We start from the raw sequence: 18551 nt of genomic DNA on the forward strand, positions 1-18551 counted from the left end.
AGCGCTCTGAGTGAATGTACCAGCAGAAAAATCTAGCAGTGGCTGTGTATCAGTGCACTCCATGTCAGATTCATCTTGGACTGGGGAATTCACAATTTGACTTGCTAACCCAGGCATGGTATGTGAAAAGAGCTCCATGGAGTAATCGGTAGTGTGGCCTGCCACATCCTTCACTTTTGGTAGGGGTGAAGGACACAAGGAAAGGTGTTGATCCTGACCAGGAGCCTCCAATGATGACTCAGTGCTTTTATATTTTGAAACTTCAGAAGAGGAGGCGGGAGAGCTGGAGGCTGTGTCAGCAATGTAAGCCAAAACTTGTTCCTGAAGCTCCGGCTTTAAAAGTGGTTTACCTACTCCCAGAAAAGAGAGCCTTCGAGGCCTTGTGGAGCCAGACGATGATGCAGGCACCTCCTGCCTTAGGTGCTATTGTGCTTTTGCCACTACCAACAGATGCAACACCATCACCACCACCATCGGGACCAGCTGGCAATCCCCGCCCACTTCCATGGCATCTTCCACCATACTTCCTCATTTTTGTGAAAATGTACCCAAAATACCACCAGCTATATGGTACTGTAAAACAAGGTAGAAGGTGTATCTACTATTAGTGAGAATTTGAATGTCACTAGAGATTTGAGGACGCTGGACTACTGTCTCAGGCCCAGGAGAGATTACACCTCAATGTAACAGGCTGAAATTGGATGGTGTATGACAAGGTGGAGGGTGGCTATAGGATTGGTGAGAATTTGAATCTCACTATAGATTTGAGTATGCTGAACTATTGTCTCAGGCCCAGTAGAGATTACACCTCAATGTAACAGGCTGAAATTGGATGGTGTATGACAAGGTGGAGGGTGTCTATAGGATTGGTGAGATTTTGAATCTCACTATAGATTTGAGGATGCAGAACTATTGTCTTAGGCCCAGGAGAGATTACACCTCAATGTAACAGGCTGAAATTGGATGGTGTATGACAAGGTGGAGGGTGTCTATAGGATTGGTGAGATTTTGAATCTCACTATAGATTTGAGGATGCAGAACTATTGTCTCAGGCCCAGTAGAGATTACACCTCAATGTAACAGGCTGAAATTGGATGGTGTATGACAAGGTGGAGGGTGTCTATAGGATTGGTGAGAATTTGGATCTCACTATAGATTTGAGGATGCAGAACTATTGTCTCAGGCCCAGGAGAGATTAAACCTCAATGTAACAGGCTGAGATTTGAGGATGCTGACAATGATGCTCTCAGTCCAAGTATGGACGCAGGCAGCCTAATAAGCAGGACTGCTGCACAGTGCACACACAAAAGGGTGGAAAAATGAACGCTTGGTAACTGTGCAGAAAAGAGGAAGAAAAGTATTTTTGATTTAAAAAAAGCAGTTTGCTCAGCAGTGTGCAAACAGCAATGCAGCTATCAGGGAGCCTTATAAGGCAGTCTAATAACCAACAGAGCACAAAAATAGAGCCTCCCCTGTCACTGCACACAAAGTGTTGTGTTGTAAGTGGAAATCGCTAACAGAAGAAGCAGTTTTTTGGTTCTTCTTCCCTGCCTAACGCTATCCCTTATTCTGAATCAGCAGCAGCAACCTCTCCCTAATGCTAAGATCGGCAGAAGTAAGATGGCGGTCGGCGTTCATGCCCTTTTATAGCCCCTGTGACGCCACACAAAGCCAGCCAATCACTTGCATGCCCTTCTCAAAGATGGTGGTGACCGATGCCTATGTCATTGCGTTGCCTACAGTGTGCGTCCTCCATCATTGGCTGAAAAAGCATCTTTTGAAACGTGACTTTGGCGCTCTGGTCGCCGACCACATGGCTGACCTCAAGTTATGGTCGGGTTTCGTTTCATGAAACCCGACTTCAGCGAAAGTCGCCGACTTTTGAATACGACCGACCCGTTTCGCTCAACTCTAATCATACCCTTACTAATTAGGTTGTAAAAGACAATATCTTGGTAAATAATTTTAAATATCTTTTACATCACAGTGAAAATGATTAATTTAAGATTCTTCTTACATATGTTCTTATATTGGAAACATTATTTTAATTATTACATTTTGATTATAAAGCGCGAACATGTTCCGCAACTCTGTACAGAATCGCACATCTGAACTGCATGCTACCATTCTCCAAAACATTATATTACATACCACTGAAAATTAATTGCTTTTTTTCCACCTTTAACTGACTTGCTATACTTTTTTCTAAGGATTTATGCTTTGTCCTTTACAATACTGTTTTTGGACATTGTGGCAATTACCTATCTTATCCCCGTGGTAGATTCCTTCCTCAACTCTTTTGCAGATTTTTAAGTAAAGTACAATTATCTTAACCTTCCCGATTTATAGAGTACTATGCAGTGCCAGGTCCCATGTTCTCAGATTTCGAACAGGTTTTTTCCCACTATATCTCAATACATATCAGGAAGTACCTGTTTAGAGAATCAGCTTTGTTCTGTAAACCAGTTGCATAGTCTTCAGCTTGATAGACTAAATCAAGGGCATCTCTTTTCGACATTTCCATCACAAGTTCATCCACATGGTGCCTCAGCTTGGTATTCCACATAATTAACTCTTCCTGGTGCATCTCCAAAACCTGAAAATAATACATGTCATAATGGGATGCATGTTATATACAAATGATTGCAACAACACAAATATAAGGACATCTATGACATGACCTTAACACACAGCTCCAAAGGATTCTAATGTGATACATACAGATGTTGCATTTATGGTGTCTTCTGCAAGAAGAACTGCCTCATCGACCAGACCAAGTCCTTCTTCAATCAGCATAACAGAACGATTCTTGTTCTCCTGGAGAGTAAGCTTTTTTTTCTGGGGATGGAAATTACACAATCACATTTATTCCTAAAGGGGTTTTCTCATGAAAATAAGCAGGTTTGTAATTAGCTCGCTTTTCCTTCTGTTAGAGCTACATTCCAGTAGAGGAGTTAACTCCTAACATCCCAGACAGCTCTATCCAAGGTATTGATTTCTAGGCAGAAGTTAGCTGATCACTCTCTTCCCATCACTCTCAGCTCCTGATCAAGATGATTTAATCAATCCTGTAAAATCACCATCCCTCACTATTGGCAGAGCAGCTCTCCTAATCATGAGTTCTCAATTTCCAGAGCCCTGTGATTGTTCAGATGCACAGTTATCACTATACTTGCATATAGCGATAACAGTGTAGACTCAGAACAAACATTGACAGACCATTAATGTGTAGAACTTTTTTAAAACAATCTTTTACTGAGGTAGCGCAATATATTGCCATATGATATTTCTACACATATCCTCATAAGAATAAGACAGGAAAAAATGTAATGCAAAATATATTTATTAAAATGTACAACTTTTATTAATAAATCATTTAAAAATTACTGGTAAAAATTCAAGCATAGGAGAACAACATGACACACTAAAGATAAAGCACAAGTCACTTTGTAAGTACCTTACACAGAGGGTTTGGGGATACACCTCTCCCTCTTATTTGTTTCCTCTGATTTACTAGTTTATTTATTGATTAATTTATTAGTGTGTGTATATATATATATATATATATATATATATATACACACATACCTCTTTGATCCAGGACTCTATTTTATATCATCATGCATTAAATAGGGACATGCTATGCAATATATTATCATTTCTACATAGGTCATCATTTATACTATGCACTTGCACTTTGACCATGACATGTAGCAGTTTGGTTTTTTTTTGCAAGACTCATGTATACCTTTTTTCTGCACCAATTTTCAAAAATAATTTTTTAAGGTATTCTTACCTAATCAGGTCCAACGCACCTGTATAAAACATAGCGCTTTTCAGACTCTAGAGTCATTGTTTTCCATAGTTGTTCTCCTATGCTTGAAATTTTACTAGTAATTATTAAATGATTTATTAACCCCTTTCCGACATTGGGCATAAATTTATGCCAACGTCAGACTATCTCCCTTTCATGTGGGCTCCGGCGCTGAGCCCACATCTTTGCAGGGACATGTCTGCTGTTTTGAACAGGTGACATGTGCCAGGAATAGCCGAGGGTGGAATCGCGATCCACCCGCTGCTATTAACCCGTTAAATGCTGCTGTCAAGCACTGACAGTGGCATTTAACAAGCGCTTCCAGCCTACCGGTGACCCCCGTCACGTGATCGCTGGTCGCTGGTTCGTTGGCATGACAACCAGTAATTCTGCTATATAGAGGCGATCTGATCATCACCTGTATGTAGCAGAGCCGATTGAGCTATGGCAGCTTCTAGTCTCCCATTGAGACTATTGAAGCATGCCAAAAGTAAAAAAAAGGTTTTTAAAAATATTAAAAAAAATATATAAAATTCAAATCACCCCCCCCTTTCGCCCCATTCAAAATAAAATAAAGAAAAAATCAAACATACACATATTTGGTATCGCCGCATTCAGAATCACCCAGTCTATCAATAAAAAAAGGATTAACTTGATCAATAAACGGCACAGCGAAAAAAAAGTCAAAACGCCAGATTTACTTTTTTTGGTCACCGCAACACTGCATTAAAATGCAATAATGGGCAATCAAAAGATTGTATCTGCACCAAAATGGTATCATTAAAAACGTCAGCTCAGTGTGCGAAAAATAACCCCTAAACCAACCCGAAATCACGAAAAATGGAGACGCTACGGGTATCAGAAAATGGCACAATTTTTGTTTTAACAAAGTTTGGAATTTTTCTTCACCACTTAAATAAAAAATAACCTAGACATATTTGGTGTCTATGAACTCATAATCACCTGGAGAATCATAAACAAAAAAATGTGTGGGACTGCACTTTATTTGCAATTTCACCGTAGTTGGAAATTTTTTTACATTTTTTAGTACACAATATGGTAAAACCAATGGTGTCCTTCAAAAGTACAACTCGCCCTGCAAAAAATAAGCCCTCACATGGCCCTATTGACCAAAAAATTAAAAAGTTATGACTCTGAGAAGAAGGGGAGCAAAAAGTAAAAATGCAACACCAAAAATAGCTCCGGTTGTTAAGGGGTTAATAAAAGATGTACATTTTAATAAATATATTTTGCAATATTACATCTTTTTCCTCTATTATTCTTATGAGGATATGTATGGAAACATTAATGTGTAGAAGCAGGATGATTTGGATTAAAACTGCCATTCAAAGATGAGCATTCACTCCATTAGTGACCAGAAAGTAAAGAGACTGCAGAGATGTGAGCTGCTCATGAGACAACTTGAGATAACACATTTAATTATGTAATAGAAAAACTTATAGCTACAAATAAAATAATTTACATTAAAATCATTGAGATTGTTCTCAATCGGAATCAGCAGATTCTTAGTATGGCTGGTGTTTGAAGTGGATTCTTGGATGAAGTCTTTTGCTGATAGTAATCTTTTATTGTGGTGTTCTAGGGTGTTCTCGAGGCTCTTCTTCAATTTCAGCAAGTCCGTATGTGGCTTGTCATACTCATTCTGAACTCTGGACAATACATCTTCACAGTCTCTGTTGGACATAAAATAAGACAAGTAATAAAATCTATTTAATTAATAAAAGGTGTCCAGCACTTCAGTCATAAAAAGAAAATTTGACCAACTACTTTGCTATCTTTGAATTATGCAAAAAAAACACCCAACAGGCATATTGGTGCAACAGTCTCCAACTTTCCAGGGAAGTAACTACAGTGTACTGTGGGTGCATTGATGGCAGTCACACCTGAACCCTGGAGTCCAGTGGGGGGGAGGTGGCAAAAGTTCCTTCTGGCTGGATTGAGAAAAGTAATACTATAAAAAGAAAATTGTGGTAGTTGGAGCTGACGATTTTGCATTGGGGTCCACAAGCCTAAAGTTACACTACTGCAAGACTTCATGTAGTAAAAAGCTCAACAGATCCATTGGTCATAAGGTGGAAAGAAATAGTTGAGATAAATCCTAACAGAAAAGAAAACCGGAAAGGTCTACTTAGGCTTCTACCTTGGCTGGGGCATTCGGGCTATAGACAATCAATGAGGACAAATGTAGTATATGTTACAGTAGGTCATTTTTGGACAAGACATTTTTTTTAAAATCAGTCTTTGAAGAGTCTTATATACAACAGGGATAAACATAAAGATATTCACACTTTTCAGAGATGCTTTCAAGCTGATTGGGATAAATGTGCTTTTTGTTTGATTATACAGTGGATACAAGAACACTTACTTAAGATTTTTGGTAGCATTTTGGTAATGATCATTGAAGCCATTTATGCTCATTGATTCAAGCTTAGAAGAAACATCTTCCTGATATTCCCGCAGGGCACGGTCAGTCAGCTGGATATCACTGCCCATTGTCTCATTCAAGCTTTTTGCTACTTCTATAAGAACTGAAAAAATCCAGAAAAAATATTAATTAAGTTGCATTTAGGTATTATCATATACAACATAAAATCTCTTGTGATATATGTAGTACTTAACCATTTTGGCGGCCGTACAAAAATTAATGGCTAATGGCATAGCCCCAGTACTAAAAACAGATTGATAACACATTGAGCTCCTATTGTGCTACCTGTTAGATGAGTCTCCCATTTTGTCAGCCTAGTTCTGTACTCTGACATGGAAAGGAAATAGTCAGCTACCCGTCACACAAAACCATGAGCACGGAGCGCAGATTCCCTGCAACGTGGTCTTAGAGACAGGCAAAGAAGATGCAATGTTTGTCTACTCTGGATACCCGTGCATAAAGATTACACTATTCCGATAGATTACACCATTACATACAGTAAATTACACTAATCTAATGGCTTGTTCCCGTTAGATCACTTATATATATATATATATATGATGTGATATCTTGTTTACTGATGGGCTTTCCCCCATCACTATTAATTGAGTGTCTCAATTGTATTAATCAAAAGACTTGTTTCAACATTTGAACTTTACAAGTTTCAGATCAAAGGGCACAGTTTTCTCTGCATTCATTTATAAACACTACTATTATAATCTATGCTTAACCTGAAATCAAAGTTCATTTTATTGATAAAGAACAAATATTGGGTGGAATAACTGAAATTTTCTGCACTCTTTTAAGCCCCTTTTTTTTACAAAGTATCTGTGAACACATTAAAAAGAGCTATCAATAACCCCTCACAACAAGTTTCGCTGTGAAGCTGGCATCCTCAGAGGTACTGGGAAATTGGGTATTGAAGTATTAAGAAATAAAAGAGCATGCCACCAAACAAGTGTTCCTGTGCATGGGAGAGTCGGGTGAGACAGCTGTCGGCTGAAGGAAGAGAAGAATGTGGTTGGCAGTCCGAAATGATACATGTCCAAATGAACATTTACCACAAAAATGAATCGGCCCCTTTTTAGACTGTTCTCTGAAACAGACGATATCAAAGGGTTTATTCGTTATTAGTCTAATGTGTATGGGGGCCTTCAGAATGAATACATATAAAATTTGTATTCGGAATACAGCTTTCCAAAAGGGGATATGGAGGTCTGAAACACCTGAGGTGATCAAATAATGTAATTGATTAATCAATTAAATTAACAACAGAAATTCTTATGACTGTTGTGTATGGATTTCATCAATGTGTAAATTAACTACAAGGGTAGGTATTTCTTGCATTTTTGACAAAAGAGGCTCAAATATGTTAAAGAAGATCCCCATTTCAACCTCCTTGTTTTGTACAAGGGAAAAAAATGCTTAAGTATATGGAGAAATTTGAAGTTTGGCCATTAATGATATTACCAGTGGCAAATCTCTAGGTTAATTGCTCGTTAGGCTCCTAATAGTATCACACACATTGATTGGATACATAGAAGATAACCACATCAAATTCTGTTATTTGTTACCTTTAACAGTTGTTTGCATTGTTTCAATAAATCCCATCAGCTCTTTGCTCTTGTTCAGACTGCCAGCTGTGGAATTCTGCACGTTGTATCCATGTTCTACTACCTGTGTCATCTTTGAAAAAAAAAATATATAAGAGAGATGGAGAATTGGTAAAGTCAGTTGTCTAAAAGCTTTGTATTACTATATAGCCCTGTACGGCGACAGAACAATGTAACATTTCTAAAACAAAAAAAGAAAAGAAAAACTCTTTAAGATTCTGATCCGTGATAAATTCATGTTTTATACTTTAAGAATAATCGGAGGAAAACAATTATAAAATGCCAGCAACTGAGAACTAATAAAATGCATGTCACTGAAGTTTGTAAGCAAACTTTTTTGAAAGACAGCCGTTACTTACTCTCAATTGCAGTCTGTCTGTGTCCTTAAATACTTTGGAAAGTTGTTCTGAAGTTTTGTCCATGGTGTGGGTAGTAACTGAGTTTGTGTGGACTGACTCCTTTAGAAAAAATAATTAGCAATTAAATTTAAACTTTTCTTTGATTCAAAAATGTATTATCCTTTACATAGCGCAGATGCCATAACATACAATAAATGTGGGACTACAAAGCTTGTGTCAGTGTGACAATGCGCCTGGTGTTAAATTTACGGATCAGGAAGTTCTCATAAACACCGGTCATAGCAGATTGCAATGAAATCCCTATCAAATTGGATGACATTTCACTTCTCATGTATTTAAATTCAGTTTTTGTAATGCTTTCAAGTGCATTTAAAAACATCCATGAAGATTTTTGGTTGTATCGCTGAAACAATTCCAAAAAATTAGTGTCAATCTTGGATTTCTGCTATAAAAATACATATCAACTTCTGGCATAAAATTACATGAAGATTAGAAGAATAGTATGATATGGGATATTTAAAGTGGTTTTCCAATCATGTGGAGGTTATAGACCCAGCCAACCCACTCTGCTATTATTTGCTCTACTAGCCACGAGATGTGAACACTGGACAGAGATGCATTACATAGCAATGTGTATGTCACGGGCTTACCACAACAGAGAGGAGCCAGAAGACTGCAGTGTCTGATTGCCCGTACTCCTGCGCTTCTCTTTCTTTTTAAATGGTGTTAATTTCTTTTGGCTCTACAGGGGTTAATCGGCCATGTTAGGAGCTCTGGGAGTATGAGCTCTCATCTGAGCTCGGTTAGTCACTCCTATCCCCTATATAATCTTGTCTTCATTGAAACACATCGTCAGAGTTAGGTTATGCTGCATGGCTTGGAGGAGAGTTGTTTGGTGGTTTTATGAGAAGAAGTTTTGTGGATTTATCTGTGGGCTTGTAAGTGTGATAATTCCCTTTCCTCCTCTTACTTTGTTTTTTCCCCATCCTCCACTCTCCGCTGCGTTCCTCTGTAATATGTGAGTGAATATTTGTATGCCTGGTATTTTAATTTGCCCTTGTTCATGTTACCTTGTTCGTTTGGTTGTTGTACGGTTGCTCCCTTCATCTCTAGGTGAGGAAGGGTACAGACGTAGGGCGGATACAGGAGATAAGGCAAGGTTGGTGGCCCTGGCATCTTTACCTTCAGAAGTAACCCGGGGAATAGGGTGAGCTATGGCACCCCCTAGTGCTAGGGACAGTGTAGGAGTCACGAGTCCCGGGTCACCTGCCAACCGAGTCGTGACAGTGTATACTAGACATTAACCCCTATTCAAGAAAATAGGTAAAGAAGAAAAAACGGGCTTCAGCCCACAGCCAGCTCACCAATAGCCACAGGTGCTCGGAATGCCGTCCAGACTCGACGTTGCCTCAGCAGGAAAATGAAGATTAGCGTTCCAGCTCCTTAAAATGATCCTTTATTAGACAATAATTAAAACATAGCAACACTTCAAGCTGTGATAAAGATCTTATTGATCGAAACGCGTTGCTGAGCCATCAGTGTCTTTTATGTACGTCCACTATGATTTGAGGATTATTGCTGCCGTGAACACTATATTTTAATTATTGTCTAATAAAGGATCATTTTAAGGAGCTGGAACGCTAATCTTCATTTTCCTCAAGAAAATAGGAGCTGAGCTGCAGTACACAACAGTGGCCATAAATAGGTCACCAATGTCATCTTTTTCCCTTACAGATATATTTTTTGCTCTTTTCTAGGTTCTTGAGTCCAGCCTCCATCGGAATGACCCATGGATAGATTTGTCTTCCTGGAAAATTATTCTTCTAATACACATATATTGGTTTCTCCTGGCTCTTGGAGCCGTAACAATATGTCAGCCTTTGTAACAAGGGTAGTGGACAGGTTTAATTCTGTCAAACTGATATTTAGAGATGCAATTTTCTAACTTTTATAAACATCATTTGGGCATTGGCCTTTTACGCAATGGATCTGAAACTACTTGGTCATCTTGTTAATATATAGTTTTATGTCAGATAGGTCTGTCATTGTACAATCATGCTGCTGATGGGGACCTTTTCTTTTCTTTTTGACACTTGACATCAATACATTTGGATAATAAAATTGATCTATATGGGCAAGTCAGTGTATACTTCTTCAAAAATACTTCCTATTGTCAATCTATATGTGAGGCTCTCTAACCATTATTTTATGTACTTATATATTTTTGTAATATTGGTTTATTGATATTTTTAACAATATTGCCTCTGGTTATACCAGATATGAGAGTCTCCAACTTTTTGTATAAATCTATGTATACCTGTATTATTTTATCATGTCCATATGCAAATAATCCTTTATGTATGGTGGTTTCTATATATTAGCTAAATACATGTTACCTCATACATGCTTCTATACTTGTACATGTACAGGATTGTCCTTGTATGAGATCTATACTAAGGCTCCTTACTGTTGCACCATGATCTAATCACCAGGGTTATTGTATCTGTATTTAAGATGAGTGTTTTCTTGTGTACCATTCTCCTAAAGGGGTGCACTATAAGATAATATCTTTCCACCTTTTGGGATGCTTTACCTTAATATCCGATGGATATCCATTGAACAAATGCGCATGTGTGCCTCCTTATATGTTACCTATGTGTATCCCTATAAGGATTATTAGTTTTTTGCTGTTCTCATGAACCCCCTTTTCCTATTTATATATATATTTTCACACAGGCATACTAAAAACATCATTTTGTTGATTTTTATTGTGCGCAAGCGCCGTTTAGGTAGCGGACGAGCTCGGATGATGAGCGATTTGTTCTCATCCCCCTGTGGTATTCACTACTGGTGCGCAAGCTCACTGTGCAACTGACCCTGAGTGAAGAACACTTCCGGGTGAGTCATCTCACGCTAACGCGATATCCTCCTTTATGTACATCTTTGTACGCAAGCGCACCTGCGACGCCTCCCGGGCAACAGGCGTTGCCAGGGACGCGCTCCACATCGCGTAACAACATTTATTTGGGGCACGCAGGCGCATTGGTCGCCCGACCCTTGAATCTCTTACTTCCGGGTGAGTCACCACGCGCCGCTACCATGCTCCTCACTGTCTCTGCAGCTAGGTCGCCGCCAGCTGGCAATGATCTAATGTTAATTACCTAGGTATATATAGTTGCTTACATAGGAACCAGACATATCCACCTTGAGAAAGACACTTTAGGTGTCGGAACGCGTGGGTCCCCATACACCACTTTGGCTGCATGTATTTATTCCAGTTGACGGGGTGACTTTGACTCTTTGACTGACTGGTCTGCGGTGATGTATTGATCTACTTATGTATACTTGAGCCACCAGCTCTGTATCACTAGACATTCTTTTTAGTTATGATATAAATGCTTGAGCTTGTTATAAGGACTGTCTCTGGGGAACTTTATCCATCCATTCCCGCTCATATATACCATTAATTTGGTTGTGTGATGTTACTTTACACTTGTCTGTGATATTTGAATTCTGGTTCTAATTGGTGAACGGGGGTGATTCAAGTCTCTTACTTCCCCACTATTGACCAGCGTTTTTGATCCTTTGTCATGTCTACTGGTTCACATTAGCAGCATGCTTATATTGAAGAAAAGCAGAATAATTGTTTTCCAGTGTAATAATTTAATATCCATGCAGTCAGTGGTTGTATAAATTTTGACCATCATTTATTATAACTTTTGATGTCCATGCTTGTCCCTTTTTTACTGTTTTTAAACGGTTTTTAATCGTGTGGTGCTTTTGGTTTTCTTGCAAACAATAAATATTTTTTTCTTAATTATATGAGTACTTGTGTGGTGATCCTACATATATATGCATGATCTGTCTTTTGTTTTTCAGTGGCCATAAATAGGTCACCAATGTCATATGACTGCAAAAACCCTTAACAGGGGTGTAAAAGCTTAGGAACATGGTGGTGATGGTGTTCAACTCTAGCATTAATGGAGCATTCCTTCCAGCAAACTTTTTATGTTAACATATTGCAATCATCATATTATATACAGTAGCATTTGCCATTTTGCCCTTCTACCCAACTAATAATTCTGTTTTCCATTAGGTCTATGACATCACATGATTAAATGGTTATTGAAAATGGGGAAAGCTAACCCAGCCTCCAGGAAAACTGATAAAACTATAGTGCAAAACCTGAGGCAAAAATAACGTTTCTTTTGCAAGAAAATATTTATTTGCTGAAGCATGAAACATAAGACGATACAGAATCCCCAACGTTTCCCCTGCATGAGTCATCCATTCATCAATCCTACTTCACTGGGAGGAGTGGAGCAGCTGAGTCTAGAGTTGAAATTAAAGTAGAGCTGGGCTGTCAGGGACTTTGCAGTTATGTAGAATTGTGGTTCTAATGATGACTCATGCAGGGAAAAGAGACCTCCTGTTTCTACATGAAGCTTAGAAGGATTAATCTAGTCTGTTTTTAATCACTGAATGTCGTGGACCTAATGGAAAAAGAGAAGAAGTAACTGGGTAGAAAAGCAAAATAAGCAATTGTAAGTACACAGTGCTATATAATATGATGTCTGCAATACATTAAGAGGATAAAAACTTTTATGGAAGTGCTTCTTTAAAGTGTACATGAGAAATCACAGGGCTTATTTAAGTCAGTGTATATTCTAATAAGAAGCTTTTAGATACGTTTTCATTTTTCTCATGAGCATATTTGTGTATCATACTTCATACATTTGTATTCCCCTGTTGATAGTTTCAATGCTGTTTTATCCAACAGCAAATCACAGTATATATTAAAATGATATTTCCTTATAGCCTTTGGCAGTTCTAAACCGTATACTCTCAGAAACAAGACTTGATTAAAACGTAGCATACAGAGCTCTTAACTGCTTCCTCTTGAAAATCCAATTTAAGCAGCGACTTTGCCATCATAAATATCACAAATTAAATTTCTGATAGTTAGTTCCATCTGGACATCATCATCCACGGAACATCTATGGGGTTTAATTACATTTCTTGACAAAGTGATCGAGGAGAATATCAATATTTCTTTGATTTAGACCAACTAAAAACTAACCAGAAATTATAACTTTCTATTATGCCTCTATGTGTACGTCATTAGAGAAAACAAAAAGCTAATAAAGAAAAGAATTCAAATTTGTATTGTTTTAAAGGGATACTGGCGCTAAAGTACATTGACTATTCTACATGTCATCTATTGTTCCCCTGTACATTTCAGGTTAAGGACATGGGGTGGAGAGAGGCACACCTTTTTACATGATTACTACTTTACCTTCTTTTTTATATTTCCAGAACCAAAAACTGGCAAAACCATTTACATATAGATACAGGTACATAAACCCTTTAGATATAGATCTAGGTACAGAATTCCTTTAATTGAAACTTTGAAAACTTTTGAATTATTCATCCAATGTAGGCTGAAAATGAATAGTGGCCTACAAAAATTTCATTTTTCTATTTGGTGCTATATTCAGTGATTTTCCACCAGAAAATACTTATGGCGAATTTGTACCCAGCTTTTTGCCACCTAGTCTGAGAGCAGCATATTTAAAAGACAGAGACCCTGATTCCAGCGAAGTGTCCCTCATTGGGCTGCTTACTGTAGTTTTGATATAATCACTGTTGTATCAGCAGGAGATTCTAACTGGAGGACTAGCAAACCTACTGCCGTATATTCCAACCACGTCTCCAGCACTGATTGGCAGTTTTCTGTCTATGCACAGTGTACTCAGAAAGCTGCCAATCAGTGTTATGGGCGGGGTTATACACAGCTCAGCATTCAGAGAACTGGTAGATCCTCAGCAGATAAAACAAGGATTTAAAAAAAAAAAAAAAATACAACACCCAGAAAAGTAAGTGATACATCGCTGGAAATAGGGTCTCTGTCCCTACATTATACTACTTTCAGATGTGGTAGCAAACATGAGAGACAGATTCCCTTTAATAGAATCTTCTTGTATCAGAAAAAAATGGGCCATGGCGGTTAATTTAATATAATAAAAGACAATTAGACTCTTAATAAATGCCCCATTCTTTTACTGCCATTGCTCCCTATCAGTCATGGTTTACTGTTCTGCAACAAGGATGTGCTCAACAATCTATATGATGCAGCAAATTTCTGGCATCAATGCTGCTGCAGTTGCATGGGCAAGTCATTGCCGCTACAAACTGTACAACACAGATCCGATCAATCAATTCTCTCAGGGTAAGTGTATATTTCTAACACATTAAAATGTGTTACCGCATACTGACTACATGAGCAATCCCACTTACGGGATCTGACTACTGGCCCCACTGACTGTCAATAGATGGTTGGCACTAAGCAGCTAAATGGTGTCTATGCTATAGAAAAGATAAAAAAAAAAAATTATCAAATTTATCATTAACATTAAAAAAAGGAATCAGACAGGAAGGCAATCTGTACCTTGAGATATGTTGTCATGTTTTCCATATTTGACATGAACCCATGGGGCACCGCAACGATTCCAGTGAAGTTTAAAGTGAAAATAACCCGATGTAGGTCATCCAGATCACCTAGTAGTGGCCCTGTGCAGTCATCATCACAGGCTAAGGGAAACAGTGTAAAAAGAGCTCTGAGGAAAACAGTATTGGCACGTAACATCCAGGGCAATTGTAGTTATATCTCAGGTCATTTATAGCCCTAACATTGCTGCTATATACAGGTGATGTCTAACTCTTTTATGAAATGAGCAGCTTTGGTGTTTTCCCTTTGCTTTCTGGGAAAGATACATTGAAGCTGGTGTAACCTGACATTTGACCTGTGGCCCCTGGATAGCAATCTGTCTGTTGCTTTGTACACTCCTCAACATTAAAATTGCAACACCAAGAAGGAAAAGTCATGAAGTTGTGCAAATCAGAAGATCAAAAGAAAAGTTAATGATATGCTAATAAAACATGGAAACAACATTTTCAAAGAATCTTATTTATTCAGTATTGAATATGAGCATCACATTCTGAAATCCCCGCACTTACATGCATTGGCTGCTAACAATAAGGTTATTAATGGTTGTCTGGGGAATGTTCTACCACGCTGAATGCATTTGGGCTTGCAAATTATAAATATCTACTGCTGGCATCTCCCTTTGCATTTTCAGATAATGGAAATTCCATATGTGTTCAATGGGAAACAAGTCCAGAAATACGGCAGGGCATGGTTCCACATTTAGGCCATACAGGCTGCTCACGGAAGCAGTGGCAACAAGCCTGGCTCCTGAGACACTTTAGAGAAATGGCGGTACCAATGATTCCGTGGCCAAATCAATGCAAGATCAAGCTGTTAGTGTATCTGGAATGAAGATTAGAGGCGTCCGACTTATATACCTTACGTCATCTCACACTATAATCCCGAGAGTAGGACAAGTGTGATGATCCCTTATGAAGGCCTCTTCATGGCGTTTCTCACTTAGCTAGATTTGAAGAATGATATATAGAGATCAATTCTGTGCTGCAAGTGAAATTGGACATCACATACCAAACTTAACGCATCCAAGAAGTGTCTACAGAAAACATAAGGAATTTGCACGACATTGTGCATCAAGCAGATGCCCAGCTACAGATGTTCCGTTGACTTTACGCCACCGCTCTCAAAGGCTATTATGGTGCAGAGCAGAATGGCAATGAAGGCTGGAATGAAGGTCTATCCTATTCATTGATGAGTCTTGCTTTATCTTAGATGCAATGATAGCCGAAGACCACGTGCGCAAAGCCATGAAGATGCCTTCACGAGGAAATGTGTAAGTATACTAGAAGCCAACAAGACGCCAAGCTGCAAGTTGCCTGTGCAACTGTGAGCAAATGCGTAAATGTCCTACGATGTCCTGCAGTGTCTCCGAATTTGACTCGCATGGAGCAAATCTGGCATGTCATTGGATGGCAATTGTAAAGGGAGCTGCCAGAAGCAGATCTTGATGATTTGCATGCTCAAGTGCATTCAGAGTGGCAGAAAATTCCTTAGGGAACTATTAATAACCTTACTGAAAGCATGCCAAAGCATGCATGTGAGTATATTCCAGTGTGTGGCACTCGATGCTGAATAAATCAATAGTCAAAATGCCAGCAGTGGATCTTGATGATTTGTGTGCCCAAAATGCATAGATAGCGGCAGAACTTTCCTCAGACAACCATTACTAACCTCATTGATAGCATGCCAGGGAGTTTAAATGCATTTGATTTCTGTGCATTGCGCTAACACTTGAAACTGAGTAAAGGAAAATGTTTGGAAAATTTGTTTTTTCAATGTTCCATGGCTTTTCCTTCTAGGCATTGCAATTTCAATGTTGAGGAATGTATTTAAAAAGAGATTGTTTTATATGGGCAAAAGCTGCAGTTTTCCTTTTTACTTTTACTGGCCCTCACACAGCTAGTTTTGAGCTTTCTTGAATGTACTATACAAGTAGCTTGCCATATGCAACAACATCACTCCATAGAAGTATTTACACAAAAAAGATACAAAAAAAAATAGTCTCCAATAAAATGACATTCTTGCACATGGTAAATTAAGTTGAATTTGAATAAGCTGAGTCTGTCTGACTGGATATATTCATACAGTATGGGGATTTAAAGCATGAATCCCATCACGCATGAAAGAAAGGGAAATGGAAGGTCTTTCTTTCATGCGTGATGGTATTCACGCTTTAAATCCCCATATTTTATACTTCAACAGTCCATACCTCCCCTGATGACTGAAGAAACTCGTTGGGATATAAACTGTGGGAACAACTGTGACTGGTCCACCTTGGTGGGGTAATGTACGGACATTTATGAGGGCCTCCCCCATCTTCCTAAAGGACCTCAAAAGGTTTTTCAGAATGGAATCTGGCTAAACCAGGGACAACACTGGGTGAGATTGTTCCTTTTTATATTACTCACCATGGCAAAAATGTGATGATTATACTGTTTTGCACAGGGCATCTTCCCAACTGGTTGCTTTAAGGTATTTAGGGGTGATGTCATGATATTACTATTACCCCCTTTTTTCACTATAATAAGTGATATTTCTATGTGACTTTTTTGTGGGTTGTATCGTATTATTTTTTGTTTGGACCTAAGGGTCTTTTTAACTTGGTAATATTAAAGGTTAAGTTTTATATACATACCGTATCTACTTTGCTTTTTTATACCTATTCTTTTGAATGGTGGGTTACATTTTGCTCTTTGGTTTAGTTTTAGCCTGAAAGTGGCGCCATATGATGTTAGGGCTGAATATGAAGCCAAGCCACATTTCAGCTAAACTATCCCTGCACAAAGGCACAACCTAAGTCAAATGGGCATTTAAAATGTAATAAATTTGATTTCAGTGATGAAATTTTTTTTTTTTTAACAAATTGTTATACAATTCTGGCATATTTAGCTTGATAAATTTCTCTAAAATGTACAGTGGGGAAAAAAAGTATTTAGTCAGTCACCAATTGTGCAAGTTCTCCCACTTAAAAAGATGAGAGAGGCCTGTAATTGACATCATACGTAGACAACAACTATAAGTCAAAATGAGAAAACAAATCCAGAAAATCACCTTGTCTGATTTGGCAAGATTTATTTTGCAAATTATGGTAGAAAATAAGTATTTGGTCACCTAAAAACATGCAAGATTTCTGGCTCTCACAGGCCTGTAACTTCTTTAAGAGGTTCCTCTGTCCTCAAATTGTGGTGGAACATAAGTATTTGGTCATTAGCAAAAGTTCATCTCAATATTTTGTTATATATCCTTTGTTGGCAATGACATAGGTCAAACATTTTCTGTAAGTCTTCACAAGGTTGGTACACACTGTTGATGGTATGTTGGCCCATTCTTTCATGCAGATCTCCTCTAGAGCAGTGATGTTTTAGGCCTGTCGCAGGGCAACGCAGATTTTCAAATCCCTCCAAAGGTTTTCTATGTGGTTGAGATCTGGAGACTAGCTAGGCCACTCCAGGACCTTCATATGCTTCTTACAAAGCCACTCCTTAGTTGCCCTGGCAGTGTGTTTGGGATCATTATCATGCTGAAAGATCCATCCACGTTTCATCTTCAATGCCCTTTCTGATGGAAGGAGGTTTGCACTCAAAATCTCACAATACATGGTCCCATTCATTCTTTCATGTACATGTATCAGTCGTCTTAGTTCCTTTGCAGAGAAACAGCCCCAAAGCATGATGTTGCCACCCCCATGCTTCTCAGCAGGTATGGTGTTCTTTGGATGCAACTTCTGTCTCCTCCAAATACGACAAGTTTTGTTTCTACCAAACAGTTCTACTTTGGCTTCATCATACCATATGATATTCTCCCAATACTCTTC

At 38.5% G+C, this 18551-nt stretch overlaps 1 protein-coding gene across 1 annotated transcript in view; it reads right to left on the reverse strand.

The window, feature by feature from the left end:
• Window positions 1-18551, reverse strand: part of LAMA1 (laminin subunit alpha 1) — a 291968-nt gene that overhangs the window by 82572 nt on the left and 190845 nt on the right. Inside the window, exons 33-39 of the mRNA XM_073550937.1 lie at window positions 14681-14823; window positions 8233-8331; window positions 7835-7946; window positions 6201-6363; window positions 5298-5508; window positions 2722-2838; window positions 2433-2596 (exon numbers count right to left, since the gene is read on the reverse strand). Of these exons, the coding sequence (XP_073407038.1) occupies window positions 2433-2596; window positions 2722-2838; window positions 5298-5508; window positions 6201-6363; window positions 7835-7946; window positions 8233-8331; window positions 14681-14823 (1009 nt within the window). The remainder of the gene's footprint in view (window positions 1-2432; window positions 2597-2721; window positions 2839-5297; window positions 5509-6200; window positions 6364-7834; window positions 7947-8232; window positions 8332-14680; window positions 14824-18551) is intronic.

The sequence above is a fragment of the Dendrobates tinctorius genome, unplaced genomic scaffold (assembly GCF_039654945.1).
Source record: "Dendrobates tinctorius isolate UK_male_01 unplaced genomic scaffold, ASM3965494v1 ptg000171l, whole genome shotgun sequence".
Taxonomy (NCBI): domain Eukaryota; kingdom Metazoa; phylum Chordata; class Amphibia; order Anura; family Dendrobatidae; genus Dendrobates; species Dendrobates tinctorius.